Below are 21,447 nucleotides of genomic sequence, written 5' to 3' on the forward strand. Positions count from 1 at the left end.
CATGAATCAGTCTTAATGTGCAGATGCTACAACATGTTTGTTTGTATCCTGAGACTGTAGCCAAACTGCTGTGGCCTGTGTATATTTCTTTTACTACTGACTATACACACACTCTATGCTCTTATTGTGGATATGCTTTATTTTCTCTTCGTTTCCTCACCCTGGACAAATTGTAGTTTTGTTTAGTGGTATGTCTGAAAGGGGCAGAGTCAGGGCTGGATCTAGGGGTAGATAGAAGCGGCACGTGCTTAGGGCGCAATGAATTGGGGGTGCCAAGCATATACCTCTTTTGCCTTCCCCTGGTCCAGACCCTGGTTCCCCCACCTACACTCCGGTGCATGCCCCCCATGCACATCGCCATGTAGGGCGCCTGCTCCCGGAAGGGGGCGAAGTGGCCAGCGGCTTGTCTTGAGCGCTTGGCCTGGGCATCTAAAAGAAACATTACAACTAAAGGGCCAGACACTGTTGCAATGTGCAGTTTCAAGCACAACACCATGTTTTTTCCACCTTAATGTTTTTTCCCACAATTCCTGCATAGTTTTATGCCAGGGGGCTTTACCCCTGATTCAATTGCAGCTGATGCATCAAAATTATCACAATTGCACATGTGGTTTGTTGCAAACCGGATGTATTTGCGCTGGAGTCCATTTGATGTAGTTTACACACAAGTGATGTGCCCCTATTATTTAGGCACAAGTTTGCTGCCTATTGACGCTGGACACTCGGGGGGTCCTAGAGCTACCGCCTGGCCCGGGGTTAGCAATGGTTTCCGGGTTCTTCTGCGTGAGTAGGTGCAACTGTGCTTGATTTAGAATAGGAGGCAGGGAGGAGTAAGCACTGCCAAGTGCAACTTTATGGAAGTGCAATAAATGCATTTTGAAGTACCATTAAGGAATGGGGTTTATTGTGGAATTGACTGCAGGCAATTTTGCAATTAGGACCACAAGCAAATGCCCTCCAAAATGTTACATGGTCACTAGGGTTTAAATTCCAACTGTTAATTGTTTTAGATGTCCACATCATATTTAAAATTATGAACTGCCCCTTTAACAAGCCTCCACTTCCAGGGAGAATATGAGTTGGTGCAGTTATAAATTCCAACAGTTTTGTCGTGGATACAACCAGGTTAATGCAAATGTTATCAATAGGAAAGTGATGTTTATTTATCAGGCATGTTTAGCTTTTTGCAAAAATACATAGCCCTGTTTTCATCATATTGTAATGAACTTTTTAAAGAAAAGTAATATCAAAAACATGGATACTGTCAATATAAAACCCATCCTGTTTATACTTTAAGCTAGTTTCCAAGAGGTCCCAGCTGCTAATGTTGGGCTAATGCACTATTCTAGTGGAGGAGGACGATAGCCAGTGCTTCCTCGACTCTCTATGGCAGTGTTCCCCAACCAGTAGCTCGGGAGCAACATGTTGCTCTCCAACCCCTTGGATGTTGCTCTGTGTTCTTAAAGCAGGTGCTTATTTTTGAATTCCAGGCTTGAAAGCAAGTTTTAATTGCATAAAAACTAAGTATTGGGCCAAGCAGAGCCTTTTGTAGGCTGCCAGTCAACATAGGGGCTACCAAATAGACAATCTCAGCCCTTATTTGGCACCCAAGGTTGCTCCCCAACTCTTTTTACATTTAAATGTGGCTCACGGGTAAAAAAGGTTGGGGACCCCTGCTCTATGGCTACATTGGAGGGGGGCAGAGCTAAACCCTATTGGATAAACGGTTAAAAGGACAACACCTAAAAACACAATTTTCTATATTAAATAAGACTTGAGTTGAAATTACATTGTGCCTGTTTTATTTTTTTTTAAACAAACGCATGTTTTCCTTTTTAAAATTTATTTTTAATAACCAGGGCAGTTGTTTCAGAGCTCACTATCCTATCTACATTTAAACACAAACCTTTTACATTAAATAAAAGGAAAACACTTCAGGCTAATAACATGAAATTCTACAAATTGTAGGTGCTGTTTTAAATAGATGAATATCCATTTAAAAACTTTCACTTTCAATTTTGAGTAAATTTGGGGAAAAAGATGTACGTAAAATGTAAAAAGTCCCTTTAGTGCTTGTATGAGGAAGAGCATTCAAATGTTAGCCTTCTTCCCTTTCTCTCATAAAGCAGCGCTGTCATGCTTTGTAACAAATTCTAGCTATCATCATTTTATCACTGAAACCCATAACAACTCTATATACCTGAGTGATTGATACAAGAAACTATAGCAGTGCAGAGGAACAATTGTAAAATCTGTGATCAAGTACTGTTTTTAGGATGCCTGTGTTCTCATCCCTGCTCTGGTGACAAAATAACTTTAAAAAAATGCTAGCAAGTCAAGTCACTATAAAATTGTTCTGCACATAGAAACTGACCTGTGATAAAATTAGGGCTGTTTTTTTCCTGCACAAAGTAATTATTCAGGACACGAGCCGTTTTTCAACCTGAACAACTATATAAGCTGTTTTAGTATATAGTGGCAAATTCACTAAACGACGAAGCGCCTAACGCTAGCGTGAATTCGCCAGCGTAGCGCATTTTCGTTAAGTCGCCGATTCACTAACAGACACTGGCGCAAATTCGCTAGTGTTACTTCGCACCCTTACACCTGGCGAATTTGCGCAACGGACGTAACTACGCAAATTCACTGACACGCAAATTATTATGAACGCTACCTTTTACGCCAGACTTTCTTCGCCACCACAGACCAGGCGAAGTGCAATAAAGTAGATAGGGATTGCTTCAAAAAAAGTTAAAAATGTTTCTGTCCCAAAAAACCGCTGGCTTTTTTTCTTTTTTTATAGGTGATAGGCTGAAAAAGATCAAAATTTTTTTTGGGGCTACCCTCCTTCCCCCCCTACATTTCCTAACTCATGGCACCTTAACTATACAGTGGGCACATGTGTAGGGCAAAATAAAAATTTTATTTGCTGTTTTGAAGGTTTCCCAGGCTTGTGTAGTGCTGCTACATATACCTCCATTGTAACTTCAATTTGGAGCCGTATGCAAATTAAGCATCGCTAGCGTAACTACGCTTTGCTTGGCGAATTAACATTAGCGCAACTTCGCAACCTTACGCTTCCCTTCAGTGCAACTTCGGATTTTAGTGAATTTGCGTAGTGCTGGTGAAAATACGCCTGGCGAAGTGCGGCGAAGCGGATGCTGGCGCAACTATGAATCTTAGTGAATGTGCCACATAGTGTGTGTTGAATGTTTCTGTGTTAAAGTGGGAATTGCAACATTGCTCACCTCATTAAAAGATTAAGATCTTGATTTTACCACAAGCCAAGACAAATACATATTAAAGAAACAGCTTTATAGTTTGTGCAAGAGGAGCACTAGCCTAGGGTAAAGGAGGCCATAGACGCACAGATAATATCGAAACTAATTTTCGTACGATATTCGGTGCGTGTATGGTGGGAAAAGAGCCGACCGATATCGGCAGAAGACTTGAATATCGGTCGGCTCATCGTTCGGACTGGACAGAAAATCGGGTGCCTTTAAAAGGGCACCCAAACATTGCCCATTGTTAGTGCTTAATCGTCAGATACAGGTAGAATTCTATTGTTTCTACCTGTATATCTGACGATTCAGCTCTACACGTTCCAAGAAAGAACGTAATTGTTACGTCTATGGCCACCTTAAGAGTCCCCCAATGATTTTTAGCTTTCCTTTCCCTTTAAAGGGAAACTGAAAAGCTCTGTGCATTGAGAAGGACTACGAAAGGACCTTAAGGTGGCCATACACGGGCAGATAAAGCTGCCGATATCGGTCGTTTGGACCGATTTGACAGCTTATCTGCCCGTGTATGGGGGCTTCTGACGGGTCACGATATTGATCGGGAAGGTTTGATTTTTACCTGACCGACCCGTCAGAGCCCCTCGGCGCACCGTAATTCGATCGTTCGGCCATACGGCCGAACGTTTGAATTACCCCCGATATAGCCATGCTGTTTAGTGGCATATCGGGGAAAGATCCGCTCGTTTGGCGATCGAGCGGATCTTTGAGTCTATGGCCACCTTAACTATGGTGTTATGATCAAAACTCTATTGATTGCCCTAGATTGCTTCCCATTTTGTTGAAATGGAAATCCCCATTGTTCGCTCCACATGGACCACTGGTGCTTGAAGAAGTGCTGTTTTGAAGAAGTAACAGCCATTAAACTAAACGGGACGGGACACTGATAGATATCCTAACATCTTTAACAAGGAGCCTGGGTGGTTTTCTCTATTCAAAAGTCACCAAGGTGTCTTGCATTTTTACTGAAATATGTGGCAATCTCATGAGAAAACGTTACAGGTGTGGGATGCATTATCCGGAAAACCGTTATCCAGAAGATCCGAATTACGGAAAGGCCGTCTTTCATAGACTCCATTTTATCTAAATAATCCTAAAAATTTTAAATGATTTTCTTTTTCTCTGCAATAATAAAACAGTACCATGTACTTGATCCAAACTAAGATATAATTAATCCTTATTGGAAACAAAATCAGCCTTATTTCATGTTTATATGATTTTGTAGTAGACTTAATGTATGAAGATCCAAATTATGGAAAGATATGTTATCTGGAAAACCCCAGGTCCCGAGCGTTCAGAAAACAGGTCCCATACCTGCATTAGTAAATTCTTTATTACATTGGTGATTTAAAAAAAAAAAAAAAAGACAGCACTTTGCACCTAAACCACCCATAAAATAGCTCTCTCTGACACGGCTTTGTCCTACTTGGAGTGTGCCCCTCCTGTTTCCAGCCAATGCTTCACTGAACTCATGCTAATGCCCTAGATTTATCTATAATGATATTACTCATGTTCTATTAGGATTTAGAATATTCGGAACGCACCAGGTTCCCTCCAGGCAGGTGCCTACAAGGTAGATGACTGTATTTTGGAAAAGGGGGTTCCCCCCCGGCTCCTGCAATTCATCACCATCTGAGGAGACACCCTCACAATGTCTCAGGAGACACCCTTCACGCTAATTGTGTGCAAGCTGTTTCCCATGTAGCCTGCTGAGGGCCCCTATTGGCTGGGATGTGTGTGGCACAGAGTTGGGAGGGAGGGAGGCGATGTCAGTGTCACCTCCAGCCTCCTTATCCCCAGCACCAATTCAGTGCAGGATTTTTTTCCAGGCTCTCTTGCTGTTGCTATGGCTATGATCATCATTCCTGCAACGAAACACCCATGTGACCTGCTCTATTATGGCTGCTCTGATGGGAGGTATGTAATCCTACAGAATGCTCCTTACAATCCTTGACTCTGGCTTTTATTGTCAGAACCCATGCAAGAAAAGAAATGTGTGCTATTGCTTAATCTCATTATCTACATTAGGGATCCTTGGACCACAGAGTGGGGGGAGGCTTGTGCTGGAATTTGTGCATGGGCTTAGTGCTTGGATTCTGTGCATTTAGCCAAGGAATCCGGCTGTGTATTGTTTGCTCTGGGGTACGTATATATATATATTTATACAATAGATAACTGCTCTCACATTGATTATAAACTTGTGTATGTTTATATGCAGAAATAAGATTTTTTATATCTGCTAGAGTACCAGAAGGGTGTAAAAGGGCTGGGCTTTGTGTATGTCCATATGCCTGACTTCTATACTCTTTCCTTTTATGCATGGTTAAACTTGTGACACTTTACTGGGGATCATCACTCCAACCATCAGCTTATGATTTCTATTAAAAGAAATGGACAGGGACACAAGGAGAATGTGTTTTGTTTGCATATCCTCAAGGCATGTGGCATCTTCTTATTCTAACTCAGAGATTCCAGTTGATGTATAAAACAGAGGAGGGGCTCCAGTCGGTAGTGCTACTGTCAGAATAAGTCTCCATTATCTGTTTTTTTTTTTCATTACAAAGGAGCTGGGAGATCTTGTCTGACACTGTGACTGCATGATAGGGGGACAGTACATCTATAGTATTCACTGCTGCTTAGTTCTTGGGTCTACCAGAACCCACAAAACTCTCCTTCCCCCAACATTCCCATGCTGCATCTCCCTCCATGCAGTGGAAATGCATGAAAGTTGCATTGTGTCTCAGCTTAAACGATGTATGGATCCTTCCTGTTAGAGATGGTAATTGGTAATTGTCCACAGGTTTTGTACTTATATGTTGTGTTATATGCATAAAAATGTGTCCATATTAATATGTTGTATTATTCCTTCCTCAAATTGTGTGTTATTGTAATGTTGATAGAGCGCTAGTTTATGCAGACTGCCGCCTGATCTTAATGAAACCAGGGCTAGGAGCTTTTGTCATCAGAAGTGGTACTCATACATACTCATATCATTGTTCTGAATGGAAAGTAGACTGTTGGGTTGGCACACACTGCCTGAAGAATGGCTCTGGTCAGGGATGAAAGAGAAATAGCACCTTGCTGTGATTAGAGTAGTCTGTAGCAGTTTCGACAGGCCCACTCAATACAAACATCAGGAACCACAAGGGCTGATGCCATGAGTACAGGCCAAGATCACTCAGAGCAAACTGGGAGGTTTGGGAGGCCCAAAACAGGCCTGGGGTTAGATAAGAAGTAGAAAAGTCTGACAAAGACAGAACTGAAACACAAAGCTTTAGCCAAAACTATAAACTGGAACTAGATTAGTGCCAAAAAGCATAAATGGCAACAGAATGGGCACAGAAAAAAGCTGCCAAATCATCTGCACATGAACACTGAAAGCACAACTACTAGCATAACGACTATAAACAAGCTGTGCAGAGGCGTTAAGCAATATTTAAGAAACCCCCTTACTTAGACCTTCAAAAAGTCCCCTGAATTTTATCCCTATACAGATATTAGTGATATCTGGGGCTTCTAAAGTCATTCTTAATGCAAAGATCCTTTTGAAAAGTTCAAAATATGCCTTTTATTCTCTCCACAATGCAATTTGTTTTCCCCAGAATTCCAGCATGTTTCAGGCACCTCAATGTTTAATGTTAAGGGGTGATGCAGAGAACATGGATTTGCAAGTATACACCCTTTGATTGCCTGAAAATTTTACTGGCAAATAATGTAATATGCGAGTAGAATACTTAAAGCAACCCTGTGTTTATTATCTGGCCAAGGCTGTGTTAGGTAGTTGGTTGTGACTTGTAGCTTATGCACAATGGAGCACAGCGGGTGTATAAACAAGCACAATTATAGGAAAGCACTTTGTAAACTCTATTTGGCTCCCCTTCAAAAATGTGGGTGATTTCAAAATCCATTTGGCTGAGGACTGCATCAGCACATAAGTCTGTAATATGATCCAGTTGTTGGTCCCTGGGATCAGCCCATTTTGGCCGAGTGTATGGGTGGGCATTGAGCTATTTGTTTACCTAGAGCCTTGTATAAAGTTGTTTTGCACCCTATGAAGACCAAGAACTGGATACCCCTTTCACATTAACCTTCTCCAAAAACGCTCCAAAGCTTTCATTATTGAAGTGGTATAAAACAATAGCAGCAATTCAATCTGTTCCTTTGTCCAGGGGAATCATATAACAACCCCAGCAAAAATTATTCCTGACCCCTACTATGCTCTTCCTCTTACCCAATTGTTATGCCACTGATCTTGCCTCATTGTCTATAAGGCCTCACATATGGGTGGCAGCTTTGCTCTTGTCTGTTTGCTGTTTCCTGCCCTATAGAGAAGCAGGAGAGAAATGTGTTGCCTGTCAATTCCAAAAACACTAAATAAAAACCTTTTTCTTCACACCCCCATGAGTTGCAGATCAGCTGCATGTGAAACTGGCGAGTAGAGCAGCCCTAGCATAAATCTGGAGTTTGTAAATGGCAGTTCCCTCTGCATGCAATTCGGATGTCTAAAGCCCCACTAATTATGGCCATTAGGATGGCTGAACCTGCTTGTTGCCCCCTAAAATCAGCTCTGTCAACAGGCATGATTCTTATAGACTGCAGAGTGGTCCCCGTTAGAGGATTTATTATTTGACCATTCAACCCCCAACTGTGTTTTCTGTGTAAAAGAATGGTTTCCCATTCCAGAGACATGCTCCCCCCATGCCAAAGAAATGCTCCCTCCTTGCCAAAGACATGCTCACGTAGTCCAAATGTTATGGTTTAGTAAAGCAAAGCATCAGTCTAACAATATGTCCACCATAGGGTATTTATGTACGTATATAAGGTATATTTTTTGTTTATTAGAAATATGTATGTATGTAACTTTATTCGTAAAGTGCTGTTAAGGAGCCACTGCGCCGTACAGTGCATAAAAGTACAATATATATAATATTATACACAGGGAAGACAAATCACACAATAAATATACACAGAAATATCAGTATTGCCTGCACTCTAAACTTCTCTCATGGCTGCCTTTGCTGTGTGTAAATCACAGGCAGAATTCAAGCTTTTTGTGTCCTTTGACAACTGATTTTTAAACTGAGTTTAGCTTGAGTTTTGCTAATTGTGTTTTTACTGCTAGTAACAGAAAAGCTGTGTGCATCAGTTATTCATCGGACAGTTTTCCAATAGGTCACACGCATTTTGGTCAGGTTCAGTACTTGGCTCTCGGTTAAGGAATGTCATGTTTAGCTCAGTATTTCACACTTACAGTTCTGTGGTTCCGTCGCCATAGTCCAGTTATGGCACTTTAGATACAACAGACTATGTAAAAAATACACACTTTATGTGTATGCAAGTGCAATACACATTACTGTTTGTTATGCCTTGGTTCTGCAATGTGCTGCTTAAATCAAAACTTTCTACCTGACATTGAACAGCCAGTATAGGATGTAGAGTCCCAATTAGAAAGGAAATAATATAGGAGGAAGACTTGTGAATCATGTCAACTGATCCTTGTAAAGAACATTGGTCTGTTATTAGCCAGTAAGAGACTACAACTGGCTAAACTGTGTTTTTGGGAGGTAGAGGGCATATGAAATAAAATTCTTGTTCAGCATAAGGTGTTTTTCTTGCTGAAACAATCATTCTTCAGATAAAATCATTTTTAATTACTTTCATATTTTCATAATTTTTTTATATTGGCAGATTTAATATTGATTTGTATCATAGTGTATTTTCATCTGTTATTCCAAACCACAAATTCACTCTGTATTTCATAATATTGTCAGCCTTTTAGGGGATTATTAAGCCACATGATGAGAGTTGGTTGTAACTGAAAAATGAGTGTATGTAGTAAGATTTCCCCCAAAAACCATGAATTCACTCTGTATTTCATTATATTGTCAGCCTTTTAGGGGATTATTAAAGTGGACCTGGCCCACAAAAATCTGTAAAATAAAAGTCCTTTTCAAATTAAACATGAAATCCAATTTCTATTTTTTATTTAAGCATTCGTAGCTGTTCATTTAAAAATCTCAGCTGTCAATCAAATATTGTCTGCCCCGCCTCTATGCCTTAGGCATAGAGGTGGGGCAGGCAATTACTTTCCATTCAGCACTTCCTTGATGTAACTGCCAGGGCTGGAACTAGGGGTAGGCAGAAGAGGCACGTGCCTAGGATGCAACGAAGTGAGGGCACCAAGCACGTACCTCTTTAGCCTACCCCTGGTCCGGACCCTTTCTCTCCCATCGGCACTGTCTTCCCCCTCCACTAATTTAAATATTGAGCGCAGATGCGCACTTCGGGATAAATAGTGAGACGCGAGCATGTGCACTCTGAGCTGTTCTGGCAAGGGGGCGAAGCGGCCATCCCGGTTGCCTTGGGCGCCCAGCTGGCTTGGCCTGGGCCTGATCACTGCTCTCCCCAAATTCCCCTGTTCTCTTTAACTGCCTTAACTGCCCCTTAATGCCAGGCATCTTCACAATGCCTTCAGTTGACGGGTATGCTGATAATGTAGCTGCAGATGGAGCGCCATACACATAGGTGCAACGGTTAAATATGTGCACTCCTATTTGCATTACAGGGTGAACACGGATCTCAAATTCAACCTAAATAACTTCCTTTAATCATTTGGCAAAAGGTTCATATCGGGGCATGACAGCACACCTGCTTTTCAATGAAATGTATAGGCCTGTCACTGAGATCCTGCTGTCAAATACAGCCTTAGGGGCTCACTTTACTGTATGGGAAGTGATGGCTTCCTAATGTGTGTAGATGCTGGCACCCTGGGCATAGCTGCTTTAGCAGAGGCAATGCCTTCTGTGTGTATGTGTGAGAGACTTTGCCAGTAAAGGCAGCAGACTCTAAAAATGTCAGTTCATTTCTTGTAATAAAAGAGACATAATACCTTGTTCCAAATACACTACACTTGGGTTACTTGTATAATTATGCAACCAGATACGAGGACATCAATATCAGAAATCATTTGATATCATCATCATCATCATCATACCTGAGAATATAATGGACTGTGCTGAATTGTTTATATCTTCACTGATTTTAAATCTGTGTTATTGCCCAAATACAAACCTGCACAGACCTGACCCTAAACAGTGTCGTAGGGGGGTTTTGAGAATAGGCAAATAGCTCTCATCAGCAAACTCTGCAGCAAAATAACTATTTTATGAGAAAAGTCCCTCCTAGTGCTAGCCTAATATACAGTATATGGTGTAAAGCAAACATACAGTATCTCAGTTCTGGTGGTTACTTAGAATAGGATATAATAGTATTTATTTATAACATTTAGGGTGGTGGCACACATAGCATTCCGGGGAGATTAGTCGCCCAGCAACAAATCTCCTCTTCTGCGGGTGACTAATTTCCACAAAATGCTTTTGCGCCGGCTAGAATATGTATTGACGGCGAGATGGCACTCAGTTCGTTCCGTTTTCCGAAGTCGCCAGGAAACTTCAGGCGACTTCGAAAAACCAAACCGATCGGTGTGCCAGTTTGTTTTTTTTGCCTGGGAATATTCTGGCAGTTTCCATCAAACTACCACTAGGACTAAATCCACAGAAATCTAAATCTGCTGAAAACCAGACCAAATACTTAGAAACAGTGAGGCATAGAAGAGCTGGGAAACACTCTGAGCCCTTGTGAGTAGGCCAAAAAGAATAAGAAAATAATAAAACCCAGGATCAATGAGGGCTGGGTGGGCTGCAATGGAGATGTAATACTCACCCGAGATGCCACCAGTTGGGTACAACCAAAGGGAATCAGCTATGGGTGAAGAGTAGAAGAGAGAAAATAAATGGTTGGGAGAGAATAGTACTCAAGGGGGTAGAAGAAAAGGGAAGCATAAATTGAAAAGGCCTAACTATCTGTCCTGTCCTGTCAGTTGAACCAACAAGTCACTAATGGGGGAATGTAATAAAAGTCGCAAAGATCAAAACAATTTGCACAAATAAGAATAAAAAGGCTAATTTTGCAATATAATACTCTTCCTTAAACTGTTTTTTTAATTGAATTTTAATTGCGCATTGCCCACTTTTAAGAAGTGCTTGAAGATGTCGTAATCTTTTGGAGCAAACATAATTTTTTCAGTAATAAGTTTTATTACATTCACTGTGTACTGGCGCTAACTATAAAATTAGCAAAGCTTCTTCCACTGTTGGAAGTGGTCGCTAAACTGTTTCAGGTTCGCAAAAGCTATATTGAATTCGCATAGAGGCATAACTTTTCGCCTTGCGAATATTTTTTCAGTTACCGACTTTTATTACATTCCCCCATAAATGCTTTAGTATTTATTTAGTGTGCTTTATATACAGGCAACCCACTTACACAGTGTCTTTTTTTAAGTCTGGGGAAACCCCCTCCCTCATGCATTTTTATTGCCTCCTCCCACCCCTTACGATATATTACAGCAGTTGTATTGGTATGTCCTGTTGTTATGTACCCTTATGTGCAGTACTGTATTTGGGCCTAACGTATTGCCTGCTACTGTATATTTTTTACCCTTCGCTGTTTTATGTGTCCACTCTTCTTCCAATTCTTTGCCCACACTTTATTGTATTTGTCTTCGCAGGTGTTTTTTTTAGGTGTAGTGCAGCTATAGTAACAACATATTTATTTTCTTGCTGTTTAAAAAAATATTCTCTGGTACATTTAGAATTCATGGGGTGCCCTCTATTGTGGGTTTTCCTGGTTGTTTAAAACTATTTTACTGATAATCCTTCTTGTTATGGCTTAAGTCTAGTCTTGCATAACAGTAGCGTTCCCTTAGTTCAGGCATGTCCAAAGTGTGGCCCGGGGGCAAATTGCGGCCTGTTTTCAAATTTACACCGGCCCTCAGCCTCTGTCATGAAATTAATATTAATGAGGCCCCCCCAGCACAGTGCAATCAGGAATCCCATAGCAGAAATATTTGGGCACATTAGTGAAATGATCTGCCACTTGGTCTATACTGCTGATCTAGAGAGACGCGCTGTTTTCGCATATTTCTTTAGGGCTGAAGGTGTCAATAGACGTACTGACGGGCAAGTATAGTAAACTAAATAAGTATGGCATCACTACGTTCCAGTATATGTCTATTGCTAACACCTTCAGCACACAGGCAGCAGTATAGACCGAGTGGCAGATCATTTCACCCAAATGTGCCAAATGTTACTGCTACGATTACTTGATTCCTGTAATTTAATGTTAATGGTTCAAAGAATGTCGGGCTGAATGGTCGGCCCCCACACATTTCCACCTCACCAAATCTGGCCCTTGTTGCAAAAAGTTTGGGCATCCCTGCCTTAGTTTAATTGGTTTGGCTATGGCCAAACAATGATAATTTGTTTTAAGTGCCGACAAACAAAAGTTTATATTTAACCTTGCTTAGTGAGTACATAATGGTGAGTACAAATGTAACCATTTTATTGTTGTATTATCCATTAAATACAAGTACCCTTATAACTCGGCATCACATCAAAGCTTATTCTGCCCTAAAATGAATGGCATTTTAATAGGGGCCTAGAGAGCGATGTAGAAAGGATGCTGGTACTGAAGGCATCATTGCAGTGAAGGGATTAAAGAAAGGAGGACTCCAGCACTAGAGGCAGGACCAAGTGATGTGAGCACATGACAGGAAAAGCAGATCGGTACAGTAAAGCAGATCGGTACAGTAAAGCAGGGCCTTGCAAAGAAAAGCAGGTTGTGAAATGAGCTATTTATTTCCTTCTAGGATATCAGGTAAATGAAGATGAATGCTCTTAATATTTTCATGATCTCAGCCTTTTGGTCCCTCTGTATCAGGATTATTTTCCTGCTTCCTAAAGTCACTTGCCATTGAGCAAATGGTGCTTTCTGGCAGTGGGAGAGTCCGATGTAAACAATGCTATTTAGCCGACTTCCCACAAGAGGATGCTTGCTGGAGAAATCCCCCTATTTCTTAACAATGTAAAGCCCGAGCAAGGCTGGAAGCTTGTGTCTGCAGCACTCTTGTTATTCTTCACAGCTCTGATCGCCTCTACACTTTTTTTTTTTTTGTCTTCCCAACAGATCGCATCAAATAGGACCTTTGGGGGGGCTTTCTGTAGAAACAGCCCATGGGGTCTCCAGGTAAGGCACCTTCATTTGATTGTGTTGTGCACAGAGTGTGATTGAGCGAGAGTATTCATGAGTCTGATTGAGCGAGCGTATTCATGAGCAGAAGGCAGCAGTGTAACAGCAACAGAGAAATCTGCATTGTTCCATTGACAGGAGAACAAATGCAATTACTTTCCATTTAACTGCTTCCCTGCTGTGCTGCGTATCGCAGAGCATTCCACTGCCCGTTATAGGGGTTTGCAAATAGAAAGAAAAACATGGCAACTCCCGTAGCTTCAGGAATGAATCGTTTATTTTGGTATATGGAGAATGAATAGTTCAATCTGGTATATTTTGTGGGGGGAAGGAATCATTAGTTTCACTTTGTATAGTCTGTGCGTAGATCAACTCTTTCACTTGGTATATCCCCTGGTGAGAGGAATAAATACATTTTGTCTCATCTGGTACATTCGCAGGCAGTGGAATGAATAGTTTCACGTGGTATACTCTATGTGGCCAATAAACAATATTTTAGTGATATATTCTGTAGGCAAAGGAATGAATAGTTCCATTTGTATTTTTTTAGGGGGGGGGGCAGATTCATTTGTTATATTTTACTTGCAAAGGAATGAATAGTTTCATTTAGTATATTCCACTGGGAGAGGAATAAATAGTTTAATTTGGTACATTCCAGGGGGGGAAGGAAATACTTTCATTGGTATAATCTTTTGGGAGAGGAATGATTAATTTCATTTGGTATATTATGTAGGCAGAGAAATAAATACCTTCATGTGGTATATGAAGTGGGAACAGGAGCGAAGACTTTAATTTTGTATTTGCTTGGGGGAGAGGAAGAAGTGGTTTCATTTGGTAGATTCTGTGGGCAGATAAATGATTCATTCCATTTGGTACATGCTGTGGGGAGAGAAATGAATACTTTTGCTTGGTATAACCTATAGGGACAGAAATAATTACTTTCATTTGGTGTATTATGTAGGCAGTGAAATAAATACTTTCATGTGATAGATTATGTGGGAACAGCAATGAATGGTTTCATTTTGTATTTTCTTTGGGGACAGGAAAGAACCATTGTATTTGGTATTTTCTGTAGGCAGAGAAATGAATCATTCCATTTGGTACATTCTGCTGGGGGAGTAATAAATAGTTTGACTCGCAATATTTTTTTAGGGGGGGGGTCACAGCTGTGTTACATATGGGGAAAAGATTGGCCACTGTCATTTGTCACATTCCATAGGGGAGAGAAATTACTTGTTTAATTAATAGTGATCATCAAAATAATCCACTGTGATTTTGGCAGTTATTAGATTTGTACACAGCGCATTAGCTATATGTCAGTGGATAACTGTATTGATTCCAATAAAATGGATTTGCCTTCAGGGTAGGTAAACAAAGCCAAACGTAGAGATAGGATTCAGCTGCACTCTTCTCATGTTGCTTTTGTTTACACATTGCTGGGCATTGTGTTATGTTTTTTAAACATCAAAATCATTCAAAATCCCCTTTGCACTGCACAATTTGTACAAGGCCCCTTTGCTTATAATAAGTCTAAAAGTATTTAATAAGGCTATATAAACAAGTGTATAAAAAGTATATGGAAACCATAGCTGTATCATGTACAGTAATGCAGCGCACGAACTGAGCATTTACTGCAACTGGCCTTCAGGCTGGGCCCCCATCCATTGTGCAGAGGTCTCCTACTAGGACTAGACTCAAATTGTTGCATTAGTGCATCTCTTTAGTTTGCCTCGTCTGATCTTTCTCTTTTGATCTTTTTTCATTGTTAAAAAGAAATGATGTACAGTACTTAAAGGGATACTGTCATGGAAAAAACATGTTTTTTACAAAATGTATCAGTTAATAGTGCTACTACAGCAGAATCCTGCATTGAAATCCGTTTTTCAAAACAAGAAATGGATTTTTTTATCTCTAATTTTAAAATTTGCTATGGGGCTAGACATTTTGACATTTCCCAGCTGCCCTCAGGTCATGTGACTTGTGCTCTGATAAACTTCAGTCACACTTTACTGCTGCACTGCAAGTTGGAGTGATGTCATTACCCCTCCCTCCTACAAGCTGCTGTAATGTAAATAGAGCCTTGTCTGCTGAGCCTGTCAATTGAATAAGCTCCCACTGACACCACTTCAGAAGGATTGAAATAAGATAGTCCTGTGATCACTGCCCACACTTACGTTTCAAAAATAAATATTTATATATACCTTCCTGAAGACGGCACACGTGTGGTTGCCGAAACGTTGAATTAATAAATTTTTCCTTTTTTTCTACAAAAGACCTAGGAGTGCGGCTTTTTTGTATGGATATATATATATATATATATATATATATATATATATATATATATATATATATATATATATATATATATATATATATATATATATATATGGGATGCACCGAATCCAGGATTCGGCCTTTTTCAGCAGGATTCGGATTCGGCTGAATCCTTCTGCCCAGCCAAACCGAATCCTAATTTGCATATGCAAATTAGGGGCGGAAGGGAAATTGCATGACTTTTTGTCAGAAAACAAGGAAGTAAAAAATGTTTTCCCCTTCCCACCCCTAATTTGCATATGCAAATTAGGGTTCGGATTCGGTTCGGTATTCGGCCGAATCTTTCACGAAGGATTCGGGGGTTCGGCCGAATCTAAAAAAGTGGATTCGGTGCATCCCTAAGAGATATATATATATATATATATATATGTTTCTGCCTCCCCTCCTGATGCGTAAGTTGGTGAGGGGGGGGCGGCATTGCAGGAGCCGCCTCAGGCGGCTCCTTAGTCAGAATCGCCGCTGAAAAGAAGTATTGCAGGCAGGAAAGGAGCGCAGTGTATGTGAGGTGGATAACAGAGGGAACTCACAGCTCCTTTACCTCATCTAGTAACCAGTACAACAAACTAGGAAGGCAGCAAGGAGAGAAAGTTCCCCCCTCCAAAGGAATGCAGAGAACAAACTTACAGAAGGGCAGGAGCTTTGATAGTGTCTGTGGGAGGAGGGGCTGCTAGTGCAGCTGTAGAGCAGGACGTAGGAAAGTGAAAGTAATTGGTTCCCTGCAAACCATGTGACCTCTCTCCTCCAAACATCACGCATGGGCAGAGAGGGGAGGGGGAGTGTACAGCTAGATTCTCAAGTGCGACCTGGCTTTTCATTACAGAGTGGCTGCCTCCAAGCACACAGGTAATGCTGTGCCTGCTGTTAGAGCAGCACAGGATGAATGTGTAATGAGCAGAAATGGAAGCCCCCATGACAAAATACAAACTAAAATAACTTATGCTTGGATTTGTGGATTAACATTTTATTTGCCAGACAGTGTTTATGGATGTGTGTTTTTTATATAAATGCAAAAAAAAAAAAAAGTTTAAAATGACGACAGATTCCCTTTAATTTCATTGGCTCCACTGTGGTCAATTGAGAGCATGGCCACTGATGACTTGCAGAGGATCAGGGATGGGACTGTCAGATGTACAAACCTAAAGCATTTTTTTGCTAACCAGTACCAAAATATAATACACTATAACCTCCTTTCTGGAAGAATTAGTGGACGATACAGAGTAAATGAGGGGGACAATGTGCTGGGGAGGCAATTGCCAACCCTCCTCTTCTTTACAAGCACCTCCTCTCTCTAAATCAGGGGTCCCCAACCTTTTTCACCCGTGAGCAACATACAGATGTAAAAAGAGTTGGGGAGCAACTCAAGCATGAAAAATGTTCCTTGGTGGTGCCAAAAAAGGGATGTGATTGGCTATTGGTAGCCCCTATGTGGACTGGCAGCCTACAGAAGACTCTGTTTGGCAGTACACCTGGTTTTATGTAACCAAAACTTGCCTCCAAGCCTGGAATTGAAAAACAAGCACCTGCTTTGAGGCCACTGGGAGCAACATCCAAGGGTTGTGGAGCATCATGTTGCTCACGAGCTACTGGTTGGGGATCACTGCTCTAAATGCTTGGTGCTTATGTTGATGGCTTGCTGTCACTTGGCTCTAATGATATCACATATCTGCTTTCAACCAATCAGAACTGGGCTGACGAGTAGAGAGGGGTGTCCACGTGAAGGCAGGTGCATCTTGGACACAACAGTAACTGGCTATGAATGTAGTAGAGTATGTTTATGAAGGTGTCAAGAATTGATAATTGGATTTGGACAATATAACAGCAATTAGCATATTTTCTGGAATTGCGCTATCCTTTCCCAAGGCAGACTAAAGATAGAGAGGTTATTTACAGATGCCTCAGGTGCAAGTGCTAGAGGTGCAAAACCAGGCCACTTAGTGCTCACTTGTGTCTGGGCCATTGCTGTTCTCTGGATCTGACGTTTGATTAAAAATAAGGAGCAAGTTGCAGAGCGCATTTCTGGTGAGCATAAGGCAGCCCCTAATTTGTGCACCTCAACCTCGCAGGTTAGGGGACAAGAAAATGTTTGCAATGCAGGATGTCAATGGGCCTCCCCCTGGTCCACACGTCATGCGACATTCATTGGGAAAACCCAGATCATTGCTCTATGTTTTGGAGCTCAAGCACCTATCCCTGTGTGCGCGCTCATGGCAGGGTGCAAAGTTTGAAAAACATGGTTGATGTACACTTTTCACCCTGCCCCACCATTCAAAAATGACTCCTACGGGCTGAGAAAGTCTGGTTGCTGCCTTTTTCCCTGTGTATAAGCAGGTAGCAGTCTCTCTTCCACTATGGCTAAAGTGATTTGAAGCTGAAAATTGGGACTGTGGGTGAAGATGAGAGGTATCATTGTCAAGTGATGGAGAGCATCGCCATTTACACCCCTGCAATACAATGACATTTGGGAGGCAGTTATGTCCTTTGCTGAATAATATTTAGTGCTATTGCTTGCCAGTACTATCTGATGTACTGCAGGTTTGTCATGTTAAGGAGATACTGCTAAATGAATAACTAGTTACAATCATTTCAGGTCATTTATGATAGCTTTATAATGGCACTTTTATCCAATCTCAGAATTACACACCAGTCATTTTATTTTATTGATTTCTCATAACCTTGCTGAATGCTTGTACTGTATATTCAAGAAACATATCCTCTCAAGTCTACAGGCATAGGATTGGAAGGAGGAAAGTCATGTAATGTGGCTATATTTTGCTAATTTACACCCATAATGCCATCACTGTTGCACTATAAGTCCCAGAATTCCAGAATCCGTAGAGAAAAAAAGTAGGGTCCCTTAATGACATATAATGTGAACCTGAATTCATTACTAACTGCCATTTTAACTTGTATAACTTTTAGTTTATATATACTGTATATTGTGAGTTGGTTCTTAAAGCTTAGGCAATTAAAACCAGCCCAGAGCATGTTCTGTGAATCAGTAGATCTACTGCAGACAGAATAAGAAACCCAGATATTTGCTGTTGAATGACTGTGGTCACCTTGGCTTGGAACAGAAACCCAAAACATAATGGAGCAAATTCACTAAAGCGCGAATCGCCTAACGCTAGCGCAAATTCGCCAGCGTGACATCATTTCATTACTTTGCTGATTTACTAATGGGCGCTGGCGTAAATTTGCTAGCGAAGTGGACCTACTCTAGCACTACTTCGCACCCTTTGGTGGTACCCTCTTCCCCCCTACATTTCCTAACCTATGGCCCTGAACTATACAGTGGGCACATGTATAGGGAAAAAATAACAACTCTATTTTATTTTATTAAGGTTTCCCAGGCTTGTGTAGTGTAATGTATTTGCTGCTACATATACGTCCATTGTAGTTTAACTTGGCGCCGTATGCAAATTAGGCATTAGGAATTAACGCTAGCGCAACTTCGCTACCGCTCGCCTCCCTGATCGCAACTTAGAATTTTAGTGAATTTGCATAGCGATGGCGAAACTACGCCTGGCGAAGTGCGGCGAAGCTGTTGCTGGCGCAGCTTCGGATCTTAGTGAATTTGCCCCAATGTGTAGCATTTCTAGCCTACTTCTCTGTTAAGCTTTAGCTCTCCATTAAAAATATCTTAGGCAAGACAGTGAGATATGCCTTGCAAGTGCTTTCACTGGGCTAAGCAATGTGATGTAGAATGGGTTTCAAAAGAAAATGTCTGGGTCTACTTCCTTCTGTGATTTTCATATAGAGTGATAAGCTGCTATTATTAGCTATAATGTATGGGAGAAGTGTGCACTGATGAGGTAAGACTGTCTCTGTTAGATAATGTGCTAAAGCTGCTTTTTCCCACCTGTCTTGCAATACTGCAGTAGAAGTTTAAAATCATGTTCATAGTTTGCAGACAGTTCCCTTCATTTTGGTCTCCTGAGCCTAATTAATTTTGAGAGGTGATTTAGTGGGAAGGGGTCTCAATAGGTACTGTAATGGGGTTTGTGCTTCCATTGGTGACTGCTGATCACCATCCAATAATTAATTTTATCTGTGAAATAATAAAACAATAGTTGTGGTACCCACCTAGACAACGTGCTGGCCAGTTTCACTCAGCATTCCTGTCTGTTTGCTCAAAGCCATCAGTTTGCCTGATTGGAATCTTGTCCCTGTGTCCTCTTTACCAGAAACCCAGAAAAATATGTACCTAATGCTATCCCTCTGCTTTGTGACTGAACAAGGACTGTGACTGCACCCTGTGGTATGTCTGTTGGTATATGCCAAGGTTGTTAGGAAAGTGAAGCTAGCTTTAAAAACTGAAGGTAGAACTAAAGCTTTGACCAAAACAGAGCCAGAATTAAAATGCTTTTGTAAACCCCCTATAATTAATCAAAGCTAGTTGCTGATTGGAAACTTCACAGTGGCAAATTTTCCCAAAGTTAGTAAATGAGCCCTGGTATGCTTCTTTCCTTTGTTTGTATTCAGTGGTCATTTAGAGATATTGCCCTAAAACATTGGAGAGCAGAATAATGAAAAGCCTGATACTTTACGGGTTTTAAAGGTTGAACCAGAGTCGAACCATTCTTAGGGCCCTGCCAGTTCGAGATTCCACCCACCTTAAGAAGACCTAGTAACAGCAGCATAAAATTAAGACCTTCTTTTAGTAGCTGCTTAAACGGGGGCAAAACTAGTTCCGACCTATAGTCCTTCAGATATTGTTAATCCTCCACTTCCAGCACCCTAGACTTACTGTTAATGAGATTTTAGGTTGTTTGAATGTGGTCGGAGCATCAGGGAAGATAATGCCAGTGTTATAACTTTGTACTTATATATGGGGATTAAGGACAAAATTTGTCAATAAAGAAAGGCCAAGAGGGCAGCATCAAGCACTGGGGACAATCGATCATATAGCAGTGATCCCCAACCGGTGGCTCATGAGCAACATGTTCACCAACCCCTTGAATGTTGCTCCCAGTGGCCTCAAAATGCCTCATCCTTGTGTTACTCTCCAACTTTACATTTACATTTTAATGTGGCTCACAAAAAATTTGGGGATCCCTGTCTTAAAGAGTATGGTAGGATATTCCTTTATCACGTCGGAATTTAGGAACTAGAATGTGTGTTATTATTACAGCCTACATATTCCTCAGTGCCACACAATAGAAAGGGTGTATACTTCTAAAAAAAATGCACACAATGCTGATATAATTACAGTAGGTAAAAAAATACAGTTAAATAGCAAACTATGCTCCCCATATTCTCAAGAAAAGAAGAAAAGGGATTTAGAAGTATCAGCCATAGCAACACCAGAATAATCTTCTAATAAGAAACTATTAGATGGTAACACCCTTTTATGTGCAGCTGTGATTGATGGTGCCTGACATAATAATAATAGTTCAGTTCTTTGCCCTGATTGTGCTCGTCTTCCGAGCTCCCTCACAGAAAATTGTCAGTTTTAGGTAGAACCTAGGCAGAACTGTGACAAACTTGGAGACCATGTATCATGCTGACACCATATCCAAACGGTCCTTTTAGGAGTCACTTGAGCTGTCGGAGATCACAACGGTGGCTGCAGAGCACACAATGCACAGTGAACAGAGTTGTTTTGTGGTTCATATGCATTTGGTACTTAATGGTTATGGCATTGCCCCCCACAGGTAACCCATATCCAGTAGCAGTTGCACCTACTCTTTTTCCATTTGTCAGGTGGTTGATAAGCATCTGGCGTTGGAAA

The 21,447-nt window shown here is 41.1% G+C and overlaps 1 protein-coding gene across 3 annotated transcripts in view; it reads left to right on the forward strand.

The window, feature by feature from the left end:
- Positions 1–4,570: 4,570 nt before the first annotated feature.
- Positions 4,571–21,447, forward strand: part of dtx3.L (deltex E3 ubiquitin ligase 3 L homeolog) — a 45,750-nt gene continuing 28,873 nt past the window's right edge. The window contains exons 1-2 of one of the 3 annotated variants that reach the window (XM_041582541.1): positions 4,571–5,213; positions 13,320–13,379. In XM_041582541.1, coding sequence (XP_041438475.1) covers positions 13,367–13,379 — 13 coding nt within the window. In that variant the 5' untranslated portion in view covers positions 4,571–5,213; positions 13,320–13,366. The other 2 variants (XM_041582543.1, XM_041582542.1) reach the window with 2 other exon arrangements.

This window comes from Xenopus laevis, chromosome 2L (assembly GCF_017654675.1).
Source record: "Xenopus laevis strain J_2021 chromosome 2L, Xenopus_laevis_v10.1, whole genome shotgun sequence".
Lineage (NCBI taxonomy): Eukaryota > Metazoa > Chordata > Amphibia > Anura > Pipidae > Xenopus > Xenopus laevis.